The 24,313-nt window shown below is 42.6% G+C and overlaps 2 protein-coding genes across 7 annotated transcripts in view; one reads left to right on the plus strand and one right to left on the minus strand.

Annotated features, from left to right (window-relative positions):
* RAPGEF5 (Rap guanine nucleotide exchange factor 5) overlaps nucleotides 1–16,486 on the minus strand; it is a 129,006-nt gene extending 112,520 nt beyond the window's left edge. Inside the window, exons 1-2 of one of the 5 annotated variants that reach the window (XM_080974663.1) lie at nucleotides 16,350–16,486; nucleotides 304–354 (exon numbers count right to left, since the gene is read on the minus strand). In XM_080974663.1, the coding sequence (XP_080830789.1) occupies nucleotides 304–354; nucleotides 16,350–16,460 (162 nt within the window). In that variant the 5' untranslated portion in view covers nucleotides 16,461–16,486. Of the gene's footprint in view, nucleotides 1–303; nucleotides 355–2,597; nucleotides 2,617–12,566; nucleotides 12,876–15,492; nucleotides 15,784–15,824; nucleotides 16,015–16,349 lie in introns of those variants that run through there. The other 4 variants (XM_080974664.1, XM_080974662.1, XM_080974665.1 and 1 more) reach the window with 4 other exon arrangements.
* Nucleotides 16,001–24,313, plus strand: part of IL6 (interleukin 6) — a 96,393-nt gene continuing 88,080 nt past the window's right edge. Inside the window, exons 1-2 of one of the 2 annotated variants that reach the window (XM_080975111.1) lie at nucleotides 16,001–16,140; nucleotides 18,376–18,449. The gene's annotated coding sequence lies outside the window, so the exon portion shown is untranslated. Of the gene's footprint in view, nucleotides 16,141–17,942; nucleotides 18,450–24,313 lie in introns of those variants that run through there. The other variant, XM_080975112.1, reaches the window with a different exon arrangement.

Below are 24,313 nucleotides of genomic sequence, written 5' to 3' on the forward strand. Positions count from 1 at the left end.
GACAAATTGGACAAACAATAAATTATGCAAGCATACAAGGTTATAGCATTAGCACTACATAAAAGTTACAGAACGCATCTGACAAGTACAAGCATGATTTCACCAAGCTTTTCGTATTTGGATAAGGGATTCCTTATCAGCGATATTAAAATCTATTTACATTAGAAAGCTGTAACCCACATTAGCTGTTACAAACTCGAAGATGAACAAATGTACCTAGCTTCAAGGCAGCATTAATGAAATACGTATCTCAAAAGAATGAAGGCATGAAAGAGTTGTTAAATGAGGTTTTTAAAAAATTACCTTGCCTGGAGGATTTTCCAGATAGGGATTTGAAATTCTCCTGGTTATAATCTGCAAGAAAAAATATAATACAATCACCATCATTATCTAACAAACATTCAAAGCATGACAAAGAATCTGTTAGGCTGCTGGTGCATTAGGTGTACGTTTTGAAAGCGTTAGGGCAGCAAATTCATAGGAACGTTCAAAATATTGGTGCTGGTACTTTGTCTATGAAGTACTTTTGCTGTTTTGTAATCTTTTCTTTTGCTGTTTTTAACACAACAACCTACCCTGTTCCCCTCCCCCAGATAGTTCTCCTGTCAGCTCTCAGCTTAGCTCACAGAACCAGTGGCGTAGCGTGGGGGTGCAGGGGGGGCCGGCCGCACCGGGCGCAACATTGGGGGGGGGCGCTCGCACTCGCAGCTCTCTGCCCCTACCTGGCTCACTCACTCTAGGGGGCGCAAATTACTTGCCTTGCCCCGGGTGCTGACAACCCACGCTACGCCTCTGCACAGAACGCGATCTACTTCTTTATTATAACATTTAATAATACACAAATTTCAGACTGAAAGCTCTCCAAAGATTACAAATATTTAAACTATACATAACAATAAAATACTTTAAAGCACACACATACAATATCAGGGTTTTCCCATTCCCATTAGAACATACCAACCCATCACTTGGCTCAGGAAATTGATTCCCCGGGGGGTAGGGAAATTGAACATCCTGGGGGTAGGGAAAGGATAGAGAAGGTATGGCTGGACTACAGATCCCATTACGTTTGACCACTGGCCATGATGGCTGTGGCTGGTAGGAGCAGGAACCCAACAAAACCAGTTTTGTTTTACAGAAGAGACCAAGAGGTCCAACCCTCTGAAATATTACCGTTGCATTTTAATATAACTATATTAATAAGAAGGGCCAGATCTAGAACATCAGATGCATTGTTCAGATCAGTCTTATTGTACGTGGGTAGAAGAGTAAGTGGGTCATACAGCATAAGGTATAATTATAATTAAATTTGTACCTCTCTCTACAGGGGGAAACTTGCAGGTAATGGTAAGTGTGTGAGCTGCATATTGAAATAATTGACTGGCTGGGTCCCACATTTGTGAAATATTACAACTCCCTCTGCCTATATGTATGCAAAGTAAAACAATATATTATTGTTTCAAAGGTTGCTACCGAAGTCTCAGGACTCTGCCTTCTATGAAATTCAAACAGCACAACAACAAAAAAGAGCAACACAGAACATTGCTAGACCTCCTTCGCTCTCCCTGTGATTAAATATGCATATAATAAAAAGTGCCAGAATGCTTTACAGCCCATTTACTCTTGCTAGCATGCATATCTTCAGCACCCCATTCCTCCATCAGTCTACGTGCTAATGTCTCTGTTTGTTTCCAAACTTTACTGTTTATTTGATCAACAGAAGAGGCACAAATTTCCTTTTTTCAGCACACCTGGCTGATAAACAGAGAGAAGAGTTAAACCTAAACAATACACACCCCACTGCAGAGAATTATAGCTGCAGCTCCCACAGGGAAGGGTCATAGAACATCTGCCTTGCATGCAGATTCAATCACTCGTGTCTCCAGGCAGCAGCGGCACCACTCAAGTGCCTGGGGCACCTCCTCATACCACCCCACAGGGGCCTCGGAAGATGCCCCCAGCCCAACAGGGCCCAACAGGGACTGGCTGAAGGTGAATGTGAGACCACCATCTTGCTGCTGGTGCAGCATGGTGGAAAGGCTCCCCTTCAGTGCTGGGCACTCTGCTCCCAGGCAGGTACTGCACACAGCAAGCACAAGAAAGGCCAGAACACCCTGCCTGCCCAGCCACCCACTTGTCTGTCCATTCCCAACAGCTGGGGCTAGTGGACTGGCTGGCTGGGCTCCCTCACCCAATTGCTTATGTCAAGGTCACCTCAGCTCCTGGCAACCAGCACCCCCTGGCCAGCCCCAGAGGAACCATTCGCCTGGGGAGCTTGTAGCCCGAGCTGCTGCAACAAATAGTCACACAAGCCTTTGGGAGGCAGAGACTCAAAGGGCATCAGAGGAGGGAGGAAAAGAAAAGTGAACAGAGGCCAGTGCTGCCCACGGCACCCCTGACTATCATTCAAGGCACCCCAGGGTGCCATAGCGCACTGGTTGAAAACCACTGGCTTAAATTATCAAAATCACACACAGAGCCATTTCACGAAGTTTCCCATGCGGAACGGCACACAAATTTTCAAGTGGAAGCTATCCCACTGTATCAATGTATGAAGCAAGGCTGTGTTTCTTTCTTTTTGTTGCATTTTGCCCTACCTTGTTTTACAGCCTTAGCTCCCTATTTCTGCCAGCCAAACTGCTGAACATCCTTAGAAAGGGCTGCACTTTGGGTAGAATCATGGCGTTCCATACAAGAACTTCCCGTCCCTTTTGTTTCTTCTTCCTCAGCATTGTGTTATCTCATCCAGCAGCAGCCCACATAAATTGAGCAAATTGAAACTGAGCGAAAGCACTTGTGCAAGATATTGGCTTTATAAATCCAACTGGCAATCATTTGCACTTTGATCCACTTTCTTGGATTACAGCATATTGTTCTTTATATTCCCTGTGGGTAAGAGTATTTTCAGCTCTGCCAGAACGGCAGAACAAAAAAAACACACCCCCAAATCAAAACCCAAGTCCCAACATGCCATGGAACATACCTTTCAAGTATTCCATGCATGAGAAGCACATCTGATTTGAGTGCCTCGTCGCCTACTGCTCTCCACCTAGCCCACTTTAAAGCAGTTGGTGTCACTGGCTTCCTACTCTGTTAAAATCAAGATACTGCAAATCTATAAATCAACGTCAGTTTTCAAAACATACATGCTTTTTAAAACACTAAGAAAAAAAACAAATCAAGAGAGCACTAAAAAACACATACACCTAATTATATAGGTAAAAATAAAGACATGGATATACATACACATCCATGTTGGGGAAATACAGATTTTGTAAACTTTTTATGTTGCCAAAGTAATTAAGCCACCTAAAAAGAGCTCCGCTAACCCAGAAATAGTACCTCAGGTGGTGGTGCCATGGCGGCAGTGGGAGGCCCCAATAGCTAAAGCGGTGCTTCAGGTTAAGAACAGTTTCAGGTTAAGAATGGACCTCCAGAACGAATTTAGTTCTTAACCCGAGGCACCACTGTATCCCCTTTTCTCCTTTATGCTTATGGTGCTCCATGTGATATGTTACAGAAGGCCCAAGTCCCTCGCTGGTCAACTCCAAGCCAAATTTTTTGCCTTGTTTTTAACCCACTTCTACTCAGAAGCTATATGGCTCTTGTTAACCTCATAATGGTGACATAATAGTGAAATGTCATTCATGCAAAACTAGGCAGACACCATTACAAAAGCTAATAGCGAGTTCCTTGGTTTGTTTTTTTTTTAATTAACTGCAAAGTATCACCAAAAATGGAAATCAGTAGTTTACATCCTCTTACTTCCTCTAAGATTACAGTGAAGTCGTTTCCTTAAAGAGAGGGAAACTCTGGAAGGAAATGCCTGCAACAGAAAGACCAAGAGGAATTTCCAACGTCATTTTTGCAATAATGGACCTCCAAACATTCAGACAGAAATACCTCTACTTTTAACATCATGTTTCCAACATCCTGCCATAGGTGAGGTCATTCAATTCTTTTGACAGAAAGGGAAATTAGTGGCAGCAAAATGCACAGGGAATTGTGTTCATAAATCCATTGTAAGATGCAATGCGAGAGAGAAAGAGATCCATTGCAACATACCCCATAAAGTACGCCCAAGCGTTTAATAGGAAGAATCAAAATGGAGATAAAAGGTCCAGCAATATTTTCTCATCTTTTCAATTTAATGTTAAAGCTATGCCAGTAAATGCTTCTGAAATTCTGCAAAAAATACTCTGACTTTAAATTAAATTTTAAATGCCAGCATTAACCAATTTAGGATGTAATCCAATGCCCACTAACCCAGAGGTAAGCCCCACTGAGGTCAATGGAATTCAGTTCTGACCAGATACAGAGGGGGTTGCAGTAATTCTATCTATACAATAGAGAGTGGGAAAGTTTGAGAGTAGCATAAGGGCAGAAATTTATTCTGGCTCCATAATAAAAAAAAGAAATCTCTCTGAAACAAAATATGCTCTGAAATCACTATTAGATTCCTTGCATACTGCAACCTTGTCTAAAAATGTACTCTAGCTCCAACATGCTTCTGAGGACTTCAGCCCTCATTTGTCTCCTAAATCCCGATAATCTGTATTGTGAGGCATAGACCTGCTGATGAGATTGAAGCCCCTCACCTGCAAAACATAGTGATCAGGTATACACAAAAGGTGAGACTATTTTTCAGGTATCTTGGTCCAAAGTGAATGGGGCTTTATACACCAAGACCAGCTTCTGGAACTTAGCATGGAAGCTAATTGGCAGCCAGTGCCACTTATATGTGTAAATATATAAGAATATGCACTATTCTCTGATATTTGGACTGAGTCATCCAAAGTCTTTTGCTGAGTCTCCTCCAGGGACCCCAAATAAGCAATCTGAATACAGATCGAAGAATAGTAAAATCTTATTTTAAAAGTTACAAAGGCCACTTGCATCTCTCAAAACCAACACAAAGCCTCCTTGAACAGATGCCATCAAAATCAGTGTCAACACTGGATCTAATGGTGCCAGTGTGATGTAGTGGTTAAGAGCGGTAGTCTCATTATCTGGGGAACCGGGTTTGCGTCTCCGCTTCTCCACATGCAGCTGCTGGGTGACCTTGGGCTAGTCACACTTCTTTGAAGTCTTTGTTGTGGGGGAGGAAGGGAAAGGAGAATGTTAGCCGCTTTGAGACTCCTTAAAGGGAGTGAAAGGCGGGATATCAAATCCAAACTCTTCTTCTTCTTCTTCTATTACCGTATTTTTTGCTCTGTAAGACTCACTTTTTCCCTCCTAAAAAGTAAGGGGAAATGTGTGTGCATCTTATGGAGCGAATGCAGGCTGCGCAGCTATCCCAGAAGCCAGAACAGCAAGAGGGATTGCTGCTTTCACTGCGCAGCGATCCCTCTTGCTGTTCTGGCTTCTGAGATTCAGAATATTTTTTTTCTTGTTTTCCACCTCCAAAAACTAGGTGCGTCTTGTGGTCTGATGCGTCTTATAGAGCGAAAAATACGGTAGCTCCACATTGCTCAGAATGAAACTTTCCTCCCGCTCTGCTTTATTGTGATACTATAACTGCCTAGGTTGCTTTCTCTGAACTAGAGGCCATTCCTGGAAAAGTCCCAAAAGGCAGGTTTTGGGGGTTTCTAAGCAAAGGTTGCATGGCCACCTGTCATCTAGCTGAGATTCCTGCATTTAAGGGGGTTGGACTAGATAGATGACCCTCAGGGTCCCTTCCAATGCTACAATTCTATGATTCTACGGTAAAAAGAATGCTGTCAGTGATAGCGAAAAAACTCCCACAGCACTCTATCAACTGTTTTGGTTGTGATTCCCTACACACTGTAGTGTCTATGAAGGTCAGGTCACAGACCTCTACCTAGGATTAAAGGGCTAAAAAAAATCCACACAATTAACACAGCATGCAGGTAGGCCTGGTCTAGAGAGGTAGTTCCAAAAGTAAGGAGCACATGGAGATAGAATTGAAAGAGAGGTAGGGTGGATGGATGCCACAGTGCTGGAAACAAGCACTAAAAGGCTTAGGACAGAGGCTGAAGTCAGATAGACTGGAAGACCAAAGAGTCCCAGTGAAAGGCAAGGGTAGATGAACCAGGCAGAGAGATGGGAGTCATATGGTACAGCTCACCATAAAGATTTGATCTGGACGCGAATGGGTAATTCAGTACCATCAAGAAAGGAATAATGAGGAAGCCAAGTAAAATATTCGCTACTTTTATTCCCATGTCAGGTTCACCTTAGAAGTGTCTGAATAATATACTATTCTGTAGCTTTTGTACTTTAGAAGGGAGAAGAACAGATCAAAGAATAAGTTTTGGCAGTATACTAGAAAACATTCAGTAAACAGGTTTTTTTAAAAACTTGAAAAACAATCTGTATGTTGTGTTTCCTAAACTGCGTTTCAGACAGCTGCTCTGGTTTTCAGATGGCAGACTGAAATTTGTCTTCCAGTGAATTAACACTGAAGCCTAAAAGCGGAGGGTCATCACACACTGGACTGTAATTGAAAATGCACTACCATAAGCATATTTTCTAAGAAGTCACTATCTCTACATTCACTGGGTGCATAGGATTGTGCAGTCTTTAGTAGTTAAAACACTGTATTTATCTTTAAGCAACTCATTAATAATGTGTCTCATTAATAATGTGCACTATATCCCACATGCATGCCCCTTCTGAATTTAAGCTATCATAAAGCACAAGAGCCCTCAGCCACTAAAGTTAGTTGCGACAAACTCCTATTAAACTCAGTAAAACCACTTGGTGAATAGCTTAAATCCCATTGCTTTCAGTCCAATCCTATTCAGGTTTACTCATATGCTACCTTATCCATTGTTTATGTTTAGGTCCCACCTTTTCTCCAAGGAGCTGAAAGTTATCTCTTTACACCTTTTATCCTCATAACAACTCTGTGAAGTAGGTTAGGCAGGTAGGCTGGGCTGAGAAACCACGACTGGCCCAAGGTAACCCTGTGAGCTTCATGGCTGAGTGAGGATTTGAACTGTGGTCTCCCAGGTCCTACTCCAACACTTTAACCATTGCACTTCGCTGGCTGTCTACAACACACTGGCTCTCTATAAATCCCAATCTGTTGGGTTCGCTTCCAAGTATGCATGCACAGAATGGCAGTCTTAGCTACAACTAACGTCAGTTTGATTGGGGTTGAATAGTTTAATGCCTTTGTGTCATCTCTCTAGATCAGGGGTCAGCAACCTAAGGCCCACGGGCTGGAAGTGGCCCATGGAGGTCGTTTGACTGGCCCATGAGCTGCTCCCGAACTGAGGCGCCCGCTCATGTGCTGTGCTAAACCAGCGCAGCGCGGGGACTTGCTTGCCCAGCGCTGGAAATCGCGTCTACACAGATGTCGGAAATCGTAGGCACACACGCACAGATGCTGAAAAACGCGGGTGTGCACACTCACGGGCCATCCAACCCAGAGGGATCTCCGCGGGACCGATCCAGCCCAGGAAAGATAAATTTTGCCTAGGTAAAAGTAAAGGGACCCCTGACAGTTAAGTCCAGTCGTAGACGACTCTGGGGTTGCGGCGCTCATCTTGCTTTACTGGCTGAGGGAGCCATTGTTTGTCCACAGACAGCTTCCGGGTCATGTGGCCGGCATGACTAAGCCGCTTCTGGCGAAACCAGAGCAGCGCATTGAAACGCCATTTAGCTTCCCGCTGGAGCGGTACCTATTTATCTACTTGCACTTTGACGTGCTTTCGAACTGCTAGGTTGGCAGGAGCTGGGACCAAGCAATGGGAGCTCACCCTGTTGCGGGGATTCGAACCACCGGCCTTCTGATCAGCAAGCCCTAGGGCCTGTGGTTTAGACCACAGTGCCACCTTGCCTACCCCTGCTCTAGATCTCAGCTCATAAGCAATTTCAGAGACTCTGCTGTGTGTGCATGTGTTGGGAGGTGGGGGGTTCATATCACACTTAGCTGAAGAGTTCAAAGGCTTAAAGAGGCCATCAGCTCCAGCATCCACCCAGCTGCAAGAGAAAACGTTGCAACACATGTTAACCAGACCTAACTATATACAGAGGCAGAGACATTCCACCATAATAGATCCAAGTGATACAGACAAGAGGAAGAGGACCAGACAGAAGAAACTAGACACAGAACCTGTAAGGTTATTCCTGGATTGATGAACCTGAAGTACCAAGAACACCAACAGACCTGGGTTTTACTTTTAAAAACTGGGCCGATTCAACTATTTCAGATTTAGTGTGGCTTGTTTTGTTTCAGTATTAATGAAAAACAAACTAACAGCAGCTATGTCAGCTGTTCTTCAAAAAATATGCACATTAAACACCTCGGCTATTTCGGGATGTTTACTTAATGCAATAAGTTAGCTTTGGTATCATGGAAGAAGTCAACAAAAACTGGCTCAAGAAGAACATCTGTTTAGATTTCAAGAAGCTCAGTGTATTTTGTAGCAGCTGACTCAAAATTATAAAGTTAATTTTTTCTGTAAATATGCACCAAACTCAGCATTAGATCAAAATCTTGTTCTTCAACTTAAAAAGGAATTGAGCTCTGCTTCACATCTTCAAATGTCAAGATGCAGAGCCTTGAATAAATTGTAGGTCTTTCTCTCTTTCCTTGATTAAAGAGAATAAGTGGTATTCAAGACTTATAGTGGCTTCACTATTTGGCTGCTGTTTGGACAATTACTATTTAGGCTAGTCAAGGGCTTTCAGATGTTAACACAAACCAACAACTGGGGTTGTTGAATAAGTTTCTACATATAATCATGCTCTCCCAAACTTTATCCGTCTACTGCTCCTAAGAATTAAAAATTAAGAGGAAAAAGTTTGTGGTTTTGAAACCCATGAATGAGTACAGTACGGTTATGCTTCAACTGAGTCCATGTCAGTCCAAATGGAAAGCACTCTCAGCACTAAAGACAGGTAGAAATTTGCTTGAAGCTACTAAGGCATGGGTAGGCAAACTAAGGCCCGGGGGCCGGATGTGGCCCAATCGCCTTCTCAATCCAGCCGTGGATGGTCTGGGAATCAGCGTGTTTTTACATGAGTAGAATGTGTCCTTTTATTTAAAATGCATCTGTAGGTTATTTGTGGGGCCTGCCTGGTGTTTTTACATGAGTAAAATGTGTGCTTTTATTTAAAATGCATCTCTGGGTTATTTGTGGGGCATAGGAATTCATTCATCCCCCCCCCCCAATATAGTCCAGCTCCCCCACAAGGTCTGAGGGACAGTGGACTGACCCCCTGCTGAAAAAGTTTGCTGACCCATGTACTAAGGGGTGAACACAGAACAAGTTGAAGCTAGGCACTGCATGTGGAGACACTAAACTTGGCATCCTGGCTAAAAGAGAGAGAAAATCATGTCCTATCCTGCTCCTCCTCCACCTCTTCTTTTTTTTTAAGAGGAACATTGATCTACATTCACTGAAACTTATTTTATGGGCTTGTTGCTGGACTTAAATGGGATCACTGGAGCCCAGTCTGGTGTCTGTTTCCAATGTAAAGGTTTAAATTTGGTATAAGAACAGATTAAATTATCCACTCAGAACATGTTCAGACTGCATTTTCTTTACTTCTGAGTAAATAAGAGGGAAAGTAGTACTCCAGGGATTAGGGTGTTGATAAACTTCGGTCCCAGCATCTCTTCCCTCACAAAATTAAATACTACTAAAGAATTTAGTAGTATTTTTAGATTTAGGAAGGCTGTACAGAATTTGTTCTAAGGCTGCAATTCCTTAAAGAGTTACTAAGGAGTAGACCCAGCAGGCAGTCATTTCTCATGTGTGTGGTTTTTTTGTTTTTTGTTTGCTAAAGATACAATAAATTCTATAATGAGAAATAAAATATTTTTAAAGCATAGTAACAAAAGAAAAATATGAGAATGAGAAAAGAATCAGCAGAATGCAAAGGTGAAAAATGAATATACAAAAATTAAAACATGAAAGAACAGCAGAAACTTTTAAAAAAATCGATACATAAATAATTTAAATTTAATGGAAAATGGAAAATGTGACTAGTTAGACCACAAGAAAAGCCTGCTGGATCTGGCCAATAACCTATCAAGACCAGCATCCTGTTCTCAAAGTGGCCAACAAGATGCCTATAGGAACCCCACAAGAAGGGCCTGGGCATAAGAACACTTTCCCAAACTGGTATTCATAAGTTTACTTCCTTCAACAGTGGAACTCCAAAAGTAGCAGTTAAAAAATGGAAATACATTATCATATTATAATTAGATTGTCTATTTTTGTGGATTTTAATTGTTCCAATGCTATTTACACTGGGCTTTCTTTTGTTTTTGTTTTCATTTTGTAACCTATCTTAGAACCTTTCAAAATAAAATTTCAGATGTGGGTGGATGACAGGTAGTAGTAGAATGCAAGACAGAAATAGAGGCTGAATGTGAGAATCCTATCCATGTCTACTCAAAAGTAAGTCCAACTGCCCTTGATGGGACTTACTTACATGTTAATTATGTATACTTATAGGATTGCAGTCTTAACCTGGAAGTAAGGCTATTTTATGTTATTCAATTATTAGATTTAGATACCACTCTTCATCGTAAGACCCCAGGGTGAGAATAAGTAAAATGAAACAGCAAAATAATAACCCCCCTTCCCACAGACACAATTAAAAGGTTGTAGAATATTAATCAGCCAAAGGCCTGGTTGAAGGGGTATGTTTTCACCTGGTGCCTAAAAATATATAATGAAGGCACCAGGCGAGTTTCCCTGGGGAGAGCATTCAACAAACAGGGAGCCACTACAGAAAAGGCCCGTTCTCATGTTGCCACCTTCGAGACCTCACATGTAGGAGGCTAGCCAACAATCCCTGCCCAAACTGATCGGTGCTATCGATCTTCAAGCCCTACTGGAATTGACTAAACTGATAAAAGCGAACTCTGGAATGTAGTCAATGCCCACCAAAAGAGAGGCTTGAAGACAGTGCAGATCAGCTGATCATTGGTGACATCAAGCTCAGATGGGATTGGCCAGAATATTCTTTTGCAGGAAAACGATCTCAAGCTACACAGCAAAGGAAAATTGCTTCAACTGACACCATGGCGATTCCAGTTGATTGACAGCCATGCCACATGTCAAAGTGACCTACAAGGAGTGAGGGAGCCAAGGATCTGGTCCAGAAGGCTGAAAAGGTTCCCCACCCCTGAAATTTACATTAATCCAAACAATGCAAAAGAGAGATAATGAACTAAAAGTGTGGGGAGTGTTGGTTCTATTTTAGATCAACATAAAAGGAAGAAATACTAGCAACATTTAACAACTGAAAGAACCTTAGCTGCTGATTATATCTAAAATGAAATAGAAGTATTTTATCCTTTGTTCACGTACTTCAACGGTTGCTGCAAGGACCAGTTAAAAGGGTAAAGAAAAAGCCAAGAGATTCTAATCTTGATTTATTTCACTTAGGGAATACATAAACAGAGGATTACAATAAGAAAAGCTCAGTATTATACATATGGGGTCTATTTTTAGTCGCATAATGACACCTGCTACAAATTATCCAAATGGAATCTCCATGGCAATAAACGCTCAGGCTGTACAAAAATAAAAAAATAAAGGCCACCAATATAAATTACAGTTTCAAAGTAAATGCTACTTCTGTACAAACTAAGTCACCCATTTCAAATGTTCATGGAATCATTGGGACTGGCTTAATCTACTGACCTAAGGTTTTCCATGCACTAATGCAAACCATACAATGAATATCTTAGATATAAAACCCATTATTCAACTATATTATGAAAACAAAGCAAAATGCCTCTCACAAGACCAAGCAACAGGATGTATTTATCCCCTTTATTTAATACTTCTATACAAAATATGGTATACAGGTGTAGCAGTAGATATAGGCCTCACATATACAAAATAAGCTTCAACAGAAAATACCAGCATTACAACATTTGATCAACACATGAGTTTTTTCTGCACTAGCTACAGCACAGATTGTGGTCCCTTGCCTTCCTGCAACATAGGAATATAGGAAATGGTTGGTTGGTTGGTTAGTTGGCTGGTTTATTGCATTTCTATCCTACATTTCCTCTAAGGAGCTCATGGCTCTCCCTCCCATTTTATACTCCCAACACCCCTGTGAGGTAGGTCAGATGAAAGATACCAGCCCAAGGTTACCAAGTTAGTTTCATGGTTGAGGAGAGACTAGAACCCCAGTCTCCCAGGCCCTAGTCCAGCTCTCTAACCACTACGCCACAGTGACTCCCTGGTTCTCTTGGTCTTCAACACATATTTGCTATCACGTAGCTTCACAATTAATACTGTGGGTACAGCAATAACAATAACCACACATTAGCATGCACAGAGTGCTAGCAGCATCCAATTACAGCAGCAGGACTGCTTGCATGTATGCATGAGCCCTTGCTGCTCATTAACCTTATTATACTCCCACATAAATCAATTGCATTATATGGTCAAGCTCACATGTGGGTGGGTCCACAGCCATGTCACAACATGCCAGGTTGGCTGAGGACTGAGTCTCTCAACATCTCATCCATCATACCTTTCACACCAACAGTGCTTTCTAAATGCTTTGCCACCTGTGTGCAGCGTCCCCCACAACTAGCAGCGCAGCGCAATGATTCCCACCTTGAACTTCTCTACAGTTCTTTGATTTTGCTGTTCGAGTCATCGTCATACCAGTGCCCTTGAGAAACCGCAGATAACCTTCCTTCCTAGCATTTCCATTGCAAAAAGTTTCACAATTAAAACTACCATGTAGAATCTTCCTGTCTTTTTCAAAAATTACCCAGTTCAATAAAACTAGCATACACTGTTTGGTCTCCCAACTTGTTAGTCAAGCCTGAAACTTTCTTCTGCTGCTGTGCTGCCAGCATTAAGGATAGGCAGCCAGAGGCAACACTCTGGAAGTCGGGGAACTATGCAGTCTTTATGCTTTTTTCAAGTCAAAGCGTCACATGTTCCCATTGTAAAGATCTATATTTCCATTTCCACTGTGATCAGAGCACATGCATACTTACTGGTGAGGTCATCAATGGCTACTGGTCATAATGGGTACAGCTTGTGAATACCAGTTGCTGGAAACCACAAGAGGAGAGAGTTGCTGGAAACCACAAGAGGACTCTTGTGCTCAAGTTATTTTTCAGAGATTCCCACAGGCATCTGGTTGGCCACTGTGAGAACAGGATGCTGGACTAGATGGGCCATTGGCCTGATCCAGTGGGGATTTCTTATGTTCTTACCTATATCTGATCAAGTTTTCAGAATGTTTTAATTGCCTAATGAATAAACAACGTCTGCCTGATGTTGTAGACACAAAATAAGCCACATCACCCACATATATCAGGCTGCCAACTTTACAATTTATTTTTCATCTGTTCTTGTTTGTGTACACATAACTTATGACTAATAGCTAGTTTCTGAAATGTATGACTGGGAGGCAAGGAGTTTTAGCTACGTTTCCGGTTCTGTCACTCAGATGCCTTGCAATTGTCATGTACCTGTACTAAATATCCGGATGCCCTTACTTGCAAAATGGGAGATGACAACAACAATTACGCTTTGATAACTCATAGACTAATGAAGGTCTGCCTTAACTAGGATGCTATTTCTGAGCAACCTCGTTTCAAAGCTTCTAGATGCCATACAAGTATAATCTTCATATGTAATTACTGTTTGAAGAGAGCTTTGGGCACGCATATAATATTAAAGATAATTATTCTGACATATGAACAACTTACATACAACAGCATTTAAATGCCATGGGTAACCTATCCTCATGAGGAATCTTGCCTCCAACCTGAACTATTCACATGTTCCCAAATGTCAGATCCAAGTGAACAGTTATAGCTATGAACAATCCCTAAAAAGACTTTCAGAGCAATGAACGTGGCATCAAATGTAACATATGGGTGATATAATCACATAATTCAGCTATAATTAATCATAACTACCTCTAGTATTAAAGTTACATGTGAAAAAAGCTTTGTTTTATGAGCCTTGATAGCTCAGTTAGTAGAGCATTAGACTATCAGGGTTTGAGCTGCACGTTATGGGTCTGAGCCCCACTTTGGGCAAAATGCTCATGCGTTGCAGGGGGGTGGATTAGACGACCCTCGTGGTCCCTTCCAACTCTACAATTCCATGATTCTATGTCTACAAATTGAATGAGATCATAAAGACAACCTAGGACTTCTTTACAGACATGCATAATTGCAATAGGTATGTTCCCCCCCACCAGCAAGTACGTTTTTTAATACAAGTACTTCTAAAAACTGCAAATAGCAAACACCATCTTAAGAGGGATTACCCATTCTCACAAACTCACAGAAAGAATGCCTCTTTTAAGATGATGCCTGCTACAGCACATGTATACATCATCCAAAAACAACGTATGCTTCTTGCTTCAGAATTGTATATGCAAAATTACCATATGCAAATGTAAACAGTAGATATGGCTAAAAATTATTTGATCAGATTGCAGCCCTAACCATTAACTGATGATTCATCAATGGAATACAGAATCTATACTATACATATATCAAAGATGGATGGCGCAAACAAGTAGGGCCAGTAGACACAAGGTACGGTAACTATCTGCTCTGACAGGGACAACCCTTATAAACTGCCAGTAGAAATTTCCTTGACCAAGGACCAGGAGAATTGCTGCTGATTGTATCTTGTTGTTGTTTAGTTGTGTCCAACTCTTCATGACTCCATGGACCAGAGCACGCCAGGCACTCCTGTCTTCCACTGCCTCCCGCAGTTTAGTCAAACTCATGCTGGTAGCTTCGAGAACACTGTCCAACCATCTCGTCCTCTGTCATCATAGATTGTATCTATGATCAACCAATTCACATGCTACCTTGTCCCAGGGGATGATGACCAGAAGAACCTATTATCCTTGCCTGGGAATAAGTTCTACTGAGCACCACAGCACATTAAACTGCAAACCAGCAAAAGGAGTTGAGATACATTTAGAAATGGCACAACATTTTACTTGTGGAGACAACCCCAATGAACGCAGCAGGGCTTACTTTTGAGTAAGCATGTCAAAGATGGGTCTGCAAGCCTAATTTCTCTCGAGTAAATCATTCCTCAGATAAGCCTGTGGCGTCCTCTACTCTTCCTTTTCTGTCCACAGCCAGAGTACCATATAGCGCAAGGCCTCCTTCCAACCCGCGACCACAACTACAGGACGTTAACTCTCTTTAACTTCAGCATGTTTGGGAATTCAAGGCCCCAGAATGCAAATACTGTGCATATTCCACAGACTTAAACGAGATTTGCGCAAGGGTGCCAATATATATAGGGCTGCAGCTTCACTGTTGCCCAATCCCATTCTTTTATGTGTGTAAGTGTCTCGCGCGCCGCGTTGCCATTGCATACCCCCCTGCAAAGTGCAAAGCCTGCGCACGGAGAAAACTCCCCAAGGCTTTGCCCTGTGGAGGCCGATGGGGGTGGGGGCTTAACTACCAAATGCAGGGCAGATCCCCTACCTTGGGAGGCATACGGCCGGTCACATACACACACGCGCGCGGGCACACACTCTTACCCGGCCCCCGGCGGCTGAGCTCTTCCTCCGCAGCGTGAGTCCGCTCCGGAGCAGCGCCGGCAGTTCCCTCAGCTTTTGCCGCAGCTGCACTTGCTGCTCCTGGTCTCTGGCGCCGGCGGAGCTCTTGCCGATGAGCAGAGAGTCGGCCCTGTCACACAGGGGCTGCATCTTGACGGAGCCCCCTGCCATGCATGCTACATTCCCGAGGAGACACCCCCCCTCCTCTCTCCTTCCCTCCCTCGCTTGCTCGCTCCGGCCGCGTCCCTCTTCCTGCCTCTCAGCAGCCTCACTCAAGCCCGCTGGCGCGCGCGCGCGCACGCACGCACACACACCTTTCGCTTGTTATGCAAAGCGTGCCTTGCAGGCGAAGGCATTCGTAGCTGTCAGAGCAGTAGCGGCGTCCCCCGCCTCCCTTCTGGGCTTGGGAAGGGGGCAGGGAGGGAACACGCCTGCCTGCCTGCCTGCCTGCCTGCTCCTCAAATTGCGCTGCCCCCGGCCGCGCTAGGCCCGGGCGGGAAGTCTTGGTCGCACAGGTGCAGGAAAATGCGGCAGGAGCCTGGCGCGCTTTAGCCCGCCACTTTTCCCTCCCTCCCCTTCTCTCTCGTTCCTCTCGCCGCCTGGCTATGACGGGGACAAACAAAAGTCCAGGTAACCTGAAAAGGGGAGGATACAATAGTCACGACGTGCTGTTTTACCTTGTGGCCTGAAACCTCTCCCTCTTTTTCTATTCCTTCCCAAACGCTCCTTCAGGCACCTTAGGGGCCACTGCTTCCCTTGCTTCCACTCACCCACCCCCGTTTCGCTTCCTCTCCAAAGCTAAGGAAATCACACAGGAGACCTCAAATTAGGTGTCTTACCTGAAGTGTGTTCTGAAATAAATAATAACAATGTTCACTTTGCTGGATTATTTCCATTGACAAGTAATAATGAGCAAGTTTTACTAATGGAATCCAGAATGTGCCGCTCATCCTTTCCTTTCAGAGTCACTCCTAGAGAGAGAGAGAGGAAAGTGTGACGTGTCACCTGTGATTATTGCACACCTGGGTTCTGGGGTTCAGGCCTTTGCGCTTGGCTCTCTCTAGCTGATGCTTGGTAAACAAGGCACCTGAGCAGCGAATGCCATGTCTTAAATATCCACACCTCCCATCAATCCGGCAAGCCCATTTTCACATTTTTTATGTTGTCAACAAATTTGTTGAACAATAAATGTTTATTGTAAGGCAAAACGGCTCTCCCTTAATGTTCTGAAATTATCAAAATTCAGTACACTCATGGGTGAACTAGGTCCCAATTGAGGCACGTGTTATTGTGCCAGCCCAATAGCTGACTTGTAAGTTGGTAAAAAGATAAAGGGACCCCTGACCATTAAGGTCCAGTCGCGGATGACTCTGGGGTTGCAGCGCTCATCTCTCTTTATTGGCCGAGGGAGCCAGCGTACAGCTTCCGGGTCATGTGGCCAACATGACTAAGCCGCTTCTGGCAAACCAGAGCGGCGCATGGAAACGCCGTTTACCTTCCCGCCGGAGAAGGTATTTATCTACTTGCACTTTGATGTGCTTTCAAACTGCTAGGTTGGCAGGAGCAGGGACCCAACAACGGGAGCTCACCCCGTCGCGGGAATTCAAACCGCTGACCTTCTGATCGACAAGTCCTAGGCTCTGTGGTTTAACCCACAGCGCCAACTAGGTACAAATTCAGTCTATAACAACAACCATAGAAATGGTTTAACAATATGGTACAGTTCCCATTTTCTAACAACTTTCTGTTATGTATATGTACTGCATATATATATATATGCTACAACAAACTCTTGGCACTTACAATTTCACTGAAGGGGGTTGGACTAGATGACCCTTGTGGTCCCTTCCAACTCGACAGTTCTGTGATTCTAAGTATGAGGCACCTGGCAACAAAGTCAGCCTGAAAATAGCCTAAGGTCTACAGGTGGTTCCCGGCCCACTGCTTGAGAGACAACACCAGTATAGAGATACATGTAAGAGGCAGACCTTTAAAATTCATATTGTATTGCATTATACCAGTCTATCAAGTTCAACAGGTGAAAAGGAGAATGGAGGGATGAGTTCTAATCTTTTCTCCAAATTGGCACCCTTGTTTTTCCTCCAAAACTTCCTATCAGTCACTGAAATCATTGCCCTGGTAAGGCTAGTAGACCTTTTTGAAAATCTGATCTTGTCCCTATGGAGCTAGAGGGGAGGAAGAAGGCTTTACATCCTAATTCCTATATTTTAATTTTGCTGCCAAGGATGAGTCTATAAACTCCGTTCAACCCACACATGTGGGCACCTAGAGGGATAAACTGCAATTCGTATGCCTCTCCTAGCTATTAAAACCCACCCCACAGGACAGACTCCTGTCTGAAATCCTGGCAAGCTGTTGCCGGTATAAACAATACTGCACTTGACCAATGGCCTGACTCAGTATAAGGCAACTTCCTACATTACTATGTCTGGTGGGTGTGTGGGTGTGTGTGTTGTATATGCTCTGTACAAACACTCTACTCAATGTGGAGGGTTGTGCTGCAAAACAGTGGTTGTGAGGAACATAATGGGATTTGAACATTTGCCTGGAAGGATACCTGGAGACTAGTAGCAACAGGGTTATTGCTGGTTGTGCCACTGGGGCTGATGGGAGGAGCTGTGGCATCATGTATGTTGTTATACAGGGGATGGATTGAGGGCACGTCCCCATTATAATGAGTTCATTGGCTTCTGTCATTTATGGGTGATGTGGGTATAATTGCTAGCACAGTTCCTGATTGGTAGACACTGGTATAGTTTCCAAAGATTCTGGGAAGATGCCCATTATGCTTCTGATTTTTATTTTTATTTTGTATTTTCTGGTTGTGTGTCTTTCCCCTCCCAGGCAAACCACCCACTGGATATAGTGGCCGTTCCACCAACACAGAGCAACTGTACCTCCTTCTTTCCAGGAGTAATGTAAGTGCAGAATGCTTCTGTTAAGTTCTGCCTTTGCATTTATTAATCTTCCGTGTGTGTTTTTGTTTGTTTGTACATTTGGTTTTAAACGAAGAGTAAAATGAACACAGAGTAAAATCCAAGCTGGGGTTTTTTTTGTGTGTGTGTGTTTTCAAATTTTGAAATATGTGACTAGATCTCTCGCCACAGTCCTGCCTTGTCGCTGTTGTTTTAATATATCTGAAAAGAACATTGGCCTAAACAAGAAAACTGCTTTGACCGCAGGATCTGCTGTACCTCAGCTACAAATATTGGCTCACGTCACCAATAATATTGTCATTTTAACAAATTAGAGGAAAGGGTTGGGGTTGTTATGTCTCCTTGGGGAAATTAAAGCTGTTAACACTTTTATTGGGCATCTCTGCTTCTGTGTCATAAAAATGCCATTGCTAATATACTGCCTTCCCCCCCTTGCAGATCAAGGTTAAACTGAAGAAATGCTCTCTGTTGAGACAAGCTAACCATTTGTTTTCTAAGGATGTGAAAACGTGTACTACACACACAAAACTCCTAGAAATAAATCAGGGATTCAATACGTGCATGATCCAAGTTGAGATGTAAAATGCATAGGCTGTGTGAATACAATGTTAAGACTGGTTTTTCAATTGTGCTGTTTGGTCCTCTATATGCATATATATTTCCTCATGGGTCATGAAATTGAGGGCCCAACCGCATGTTATTTTGAGCACTTATACTTTAAAAAGCACATGCTTTTTCTTTCATACCATTTTCCTTTCACAAAAATCAACTGGTGGGTGTCGTTGGTTTAGATCAGAAATACTGCTATGGCCTAAGAAGAATCTTTAACCCATTGTTTCCTTGTATTATTTTCCCCTTGAAAAGGCACCAGCAGCAGCACCCCAAAAATGCTAGTGTTGGGTCCCAAAGATGATGCCTAGTCAACATCCAGCATCAATCTATCCCCGGGATATAAGGGGGGGGGGTGAATCTGCAGGGGAAAGGCCAGCTTTTAAATTGCAGGGCTGATTAACATAAGAGACTCCATAAGAAACACAGGTCAGCACACATTTTCATTTGGCTTGGCCTAACGGGCAGTTTGCCATGGCGCCTGCCAGCAACGCAGCGCAGCCAGTTGCAGCCAGGATCCAAAGAGCTGCTTAAGCTTGCACAAGGAACATGAATTAGCCCAGCAGAAATCTAGAGTTTCATTTCGCTTTCAACAGCTGTTCTCTACCATGCCATATCACAGACACTTTGAAGCACCTGTCAGTGCCACAGCAAAACTGTTTTCACTTGCAAAATTAGATTCATGGCTCCTGAGTGTTTTTCTGTGAGTTTCTTATTTGTTCTTCTGTGGGTTTGGAACCTTATTTGATATATGTGATATATTTGACACATGCATTTCAGTTGTGTGTGGACAGGGGCAAACCACCTGCACAGCCAGATGTGCGTTTGATGCTTTTGCTGCAGTATCAGAGGCAGATTTGGGGGAGCGTGACTGGTTCGGATGCACTGGCCACAGAGACTCAAGGGCTTCAGTTGCAACATAGAATGGAAGACGAGAGGCAGGGGAGCTCCAAATTTTGGCGTAACACGGAACGCTGCTGAAATTTGAGACCTCTAGGTCTGGCACTGGCAGTGATATAAGTCACTGTTCCCCTTCTGCAGACTCACAACTTTAAATAATAGCTTGTCACTCAAGCAGAGGGGAATGCTGCAGAAAATCTCTGACAATGTATATGTGCACTCCCGCTCCTAATATTTCTTTAAATTAATTAAAATTAGATTAGGCACACCATATGTTGTGGAGCATAATCCAAATGCAATGATTAAGTGCCATCATTTTGCGATGAAGGAGGAAAAAAGTACAACATCTGCATAATTTCAAAAGAAAGTCAAGAATGGGGATGGATACACAGCTGCAATGTCTTAACACTATAGAAGATTCAGTTATAGAGCATTGGTTAGCTGCAACGAATGCGGGTTGCCCCAGGCAATTGTTCATGGCCTCACTCTTATGGGGACAGAACAATACATTTCTCCTAGGCAAAACAGTAGGAGGCCAAGAAGCACCTGATCCATCTTTCAACACATTTGGTAACATGGGACAGCACTGAGCAATTGTTTGTAATACATGCCATTGTTTGTAGTACATGGTGATTCCATTTGTTTCTTGTGTACCAAATCAGCTTGTTTCTCTAGGGTGCGCCAGCTGTTGGACTTTTTAAAATAATAATTGCAAAAGTCAATACAATTCCTTTTTAATTTTCTGCCTGCCTGTTAGGAAATCAAAGAGAGTTGTGTTTCATCTGCAAAACTGTATTTGTGGGCACTATTATTGAGTGTCCCCAACATATTTGATCTCATACAGAATACAAACATCCCATGTCTCTTGCCCAGAGGATTTATAATCCAAACCTTAACAAATAATATTCATGGTTACTTAGCAAACAGCAGTGACCTCCATCTAAACAATTTTCATTTTCGCTTTGCTCACATCCACCATGGGCAAGGAGTAATAAAAATAAATCCTCCCCCCGCCCCCACGTTCTTATGGATAAAGGGTGGGCACTTTGAACTACATTTGTGATTGCGACTACCAATCAAGAGTAGTTACTACTCCATATCACACAATCTTGAGCAAAAGCATGCAGTCTTCTAAATGTGGCAGCACAGTGATGACTTAATGACTTAAAATATTTGGGAGTAATGCAGTCCAGTTTAATCGGTTTCAGATCCCACTGGTTTCAATAAAAAGAATAATAAAGTACAGGTCAAAATTGAAAACTTTTAAAGTCACTTTGGCTAACCTTCTGTATGTGAAGCACCTCCTCACATGCAGAAGTTCCCAAACATCTTTAGGTAGTGCTGAGAGCGACTCTTCCCTTAAACTGCCAGTGAATATAGTCAATGTTAAGCTAGATGGAGCAAGAGTCTGGCTTGGTATGAGGCAGCTATGCTTCTATGGAAGAAGAAGTGTGATGGGGTAGAGAATTGTCCATCTCATGGCCATCTATTATTTCAGGAAGGACAGAAAACATCATAGAGAATATTTGAGCAGTTGAGTGTAGATCTTTATGCATCCTTCTGAAACTTAGGGGGTGGGAGAGGCATACAGTTCAGTCCCTCATTGCGGTTATTCTCACTTGGATCCCAGTCTAGCAGTCAAAAATATGAAACAGGCTTAGAACCACGAGATCTGAAAGCTACAAAAAGAGAGCTATGGAAACTTCTTCTTCTTCTTTTTTTTTTTTGAACCTTGAGGAGAAACTCATAAGTTTTTTAAAGCTTTTCTTCTCAACCTTGAATTGAAGGGCAGAATAGAAATGCCTTAAATTAAACAATGATATCTAGAGACTTCTCTGTTTCAGGTGAAAGAAAGCTCAGATACCTTGACTTTTAACAACTCAAGTGATCGTTGAAAAAACAGCTATAGGAAATGAACTCCAAGTGCTTTTGTTGCTGGCATAGATACTTTAAAATGTTATATTTTTATCATTGTTTCTATTGAGTCAGGATTGTGTCCTTCTGCATAGACAAAAATAGTCATATTGGCAATGCAGCTTAGAAACAAAAAATATTTGCAGATTTGATACCGACCTTGAAATGGTCCCTTGAGCGAGAAACAAAATAAAGCTCTTCAAGGTGTACATTTGCCTCCCTCAGCCACACTTTAACACCACCTGTTCTATAAGAAGAATAGCAATTTGACAGTCTGCCTTCAGGAAAGGCATTGAAGTAGACTCAGCTGGATTCCTTGGGAATTTCAGAAAGCTCAAGCATGTGAAAGAGAAGGCTTTCTAAATGGTAGATGTGTTTAATAATACAAAAGCTGCAGAAGCTCCATCCAAATATTTGTTTTATTTCCTCGTATCCTAATATGTTCAGTGCTCTCCTGCATTCTCCTTGAATTTTATTTGGCTTCCTCTTTGTAGCTTTGTTTCCCTCCCCCTTTGTTTTTGCAGGTAGTTAAAATGCTCCCATCATACTCATCATAATATAAGGAGCTACTCTGGAGGGGGGGGAGTTAGGTGTGGTCTCTCTGCTGATATTAACAAGGCTAAGCAGAAGATGCAGGTTTCACAGCATTAACAGTCCAACAAATCCTGTTCCCCCATTAGTTTTCTAGCAGGCCAAAAAAACCTCTGCGTCATTCCATCTGTAGTCTCAGGACTGATTTGCTACTGTTCTCCCTCATGCACTCAGATACATTGCTAATGCCATCTCCAGTCAAGAAGCAGAGGTGACAGGCTCCCTTATTAATTATTGTTATTATTGTTATTATTTGTCTACCACCCTTCATCCAAAGATCCAGCGCGGTTCACAACATATAAATACAAAATGAGAACACAAAATACATAATAAAATCCAGCCCTGAGGAACCCCATGTTGAAGGCCCAAAGCCCTCCCCAAGCATTAAAGGTAAAGGTAAATGGACCCCTGACCTGTCCAGTCGTGGCCGACTCTGGGGTTGTGGCGCTCATCTCACTTTATTGGCCGTACAGCTTCCGGGTCATATGGCCAGCATGACTAATCCGCTTCTGGCGAACCAGAGCAGCGCACGTTTACCTTCCCGCCAGGGCAGTACCTATTTTTCTACTTGCACTTTGACGTGCTTTCGAACTGCTAGGTTGGCAGGAGCAGGGACTAAGCAACAGGAGCTCACCCCGTTGCGGGGATTCGAACCGCCGACCTTCTGATCGGCAAGTCCTAGGCTCTGTGGTTTAACCCACAGCACCACCCGCTTCCCTCCCCAAGCATTACCCTGTGGAAATGTTCATCCAAGTAATACCGGAACCACCACAAAATGGTGCCGCCCACGCCTACCTCGGACAGCTCCTCCAACTGCCTATATCAGCAATTGTCAAGGCTGAATTAGGTCAACTGTGACTATCTACTAGTAGAAATGTGAAGGCTTCAGGCACTACAGGAGCTAAAATCATAAAGAGCTCCTCAGCAATGTGTGTTTATCATGCTATCATGAATTTGAAGAAAGCGCAATACACATTACCTTGTGCATAGTACATACGCATTCCTCAGGAATTTTGCATTACATACATACATTGCACAACCACAAGCAAATGTTGTAAGATTTCTTTCAGTTGGCTATAAAGTATATGCAAAAGTCCTTTTTAATACTAAATAATGAAGCTTCTAATAACTAGATTTCTTTAAACCTTTGAGATACTGCCAATTAAACATTTTATTTCTATTTTAAATCCTTGAGGTTTTAAATTTTGGAGGTTTAATTTATGTTTTAAATTTTTTATATTATATATTTTATTGTTCTATGCTGCTTTGAGACCTACATGGTAAAAAGCACAAGTAAACAAACAATGATAATTAACAATAGCATTATTCAAATCTGACTTTTAGGAATTAATCCAAATACAATTGAACCAGACTATAAACTCTTATTTTGCTAAATTTCATATTGCAGTCATAAGTCTTAACTCCCAATCCCAAAATAAGTTCACTTCATTTTTCTGTTTGGTTTTCACAAAGTCAAAATAGTCAGAACATTAGTTAGGGAAAAAACAAACCAGCACTGTAGTTTCTTCCCACACATTTCACAAGTGTCATCGAAGCCTAAAGCAAATTATAGATGCAGCCATATAAACTCCCCAAAATAGGTTTTTATGGTGAGAATTGTTGACAATGTGTGAAGTCAGTGAGGCAGAGTTGCTGCAGGTGTTCCTATAATGAATCAGACAGCACAGCTTAATATTTGTCCCACCTGTGTTGCTTGGTTGAAATGCTGTCTTCACTGTCATAAAAACAAGTATGGAATGCTCTTTTAAATGTGTAATAGAATATAACACTTTCAATAAATAGGTCGTTTATTTGCTAACTCACAAGAAACA

Source organism: Podarcis pityusensis (genome assembly GCF_964106645.2).
Source record: "Podarcis pityusensis genome assembly, chromosome: 12".
Classification (NCBI taxonomy): Eukaryota; Metazoa; Chordata; class Lepidosauria; order Squamata; family Lacertidae; genus Podarcis; species Podarcis pityusensis.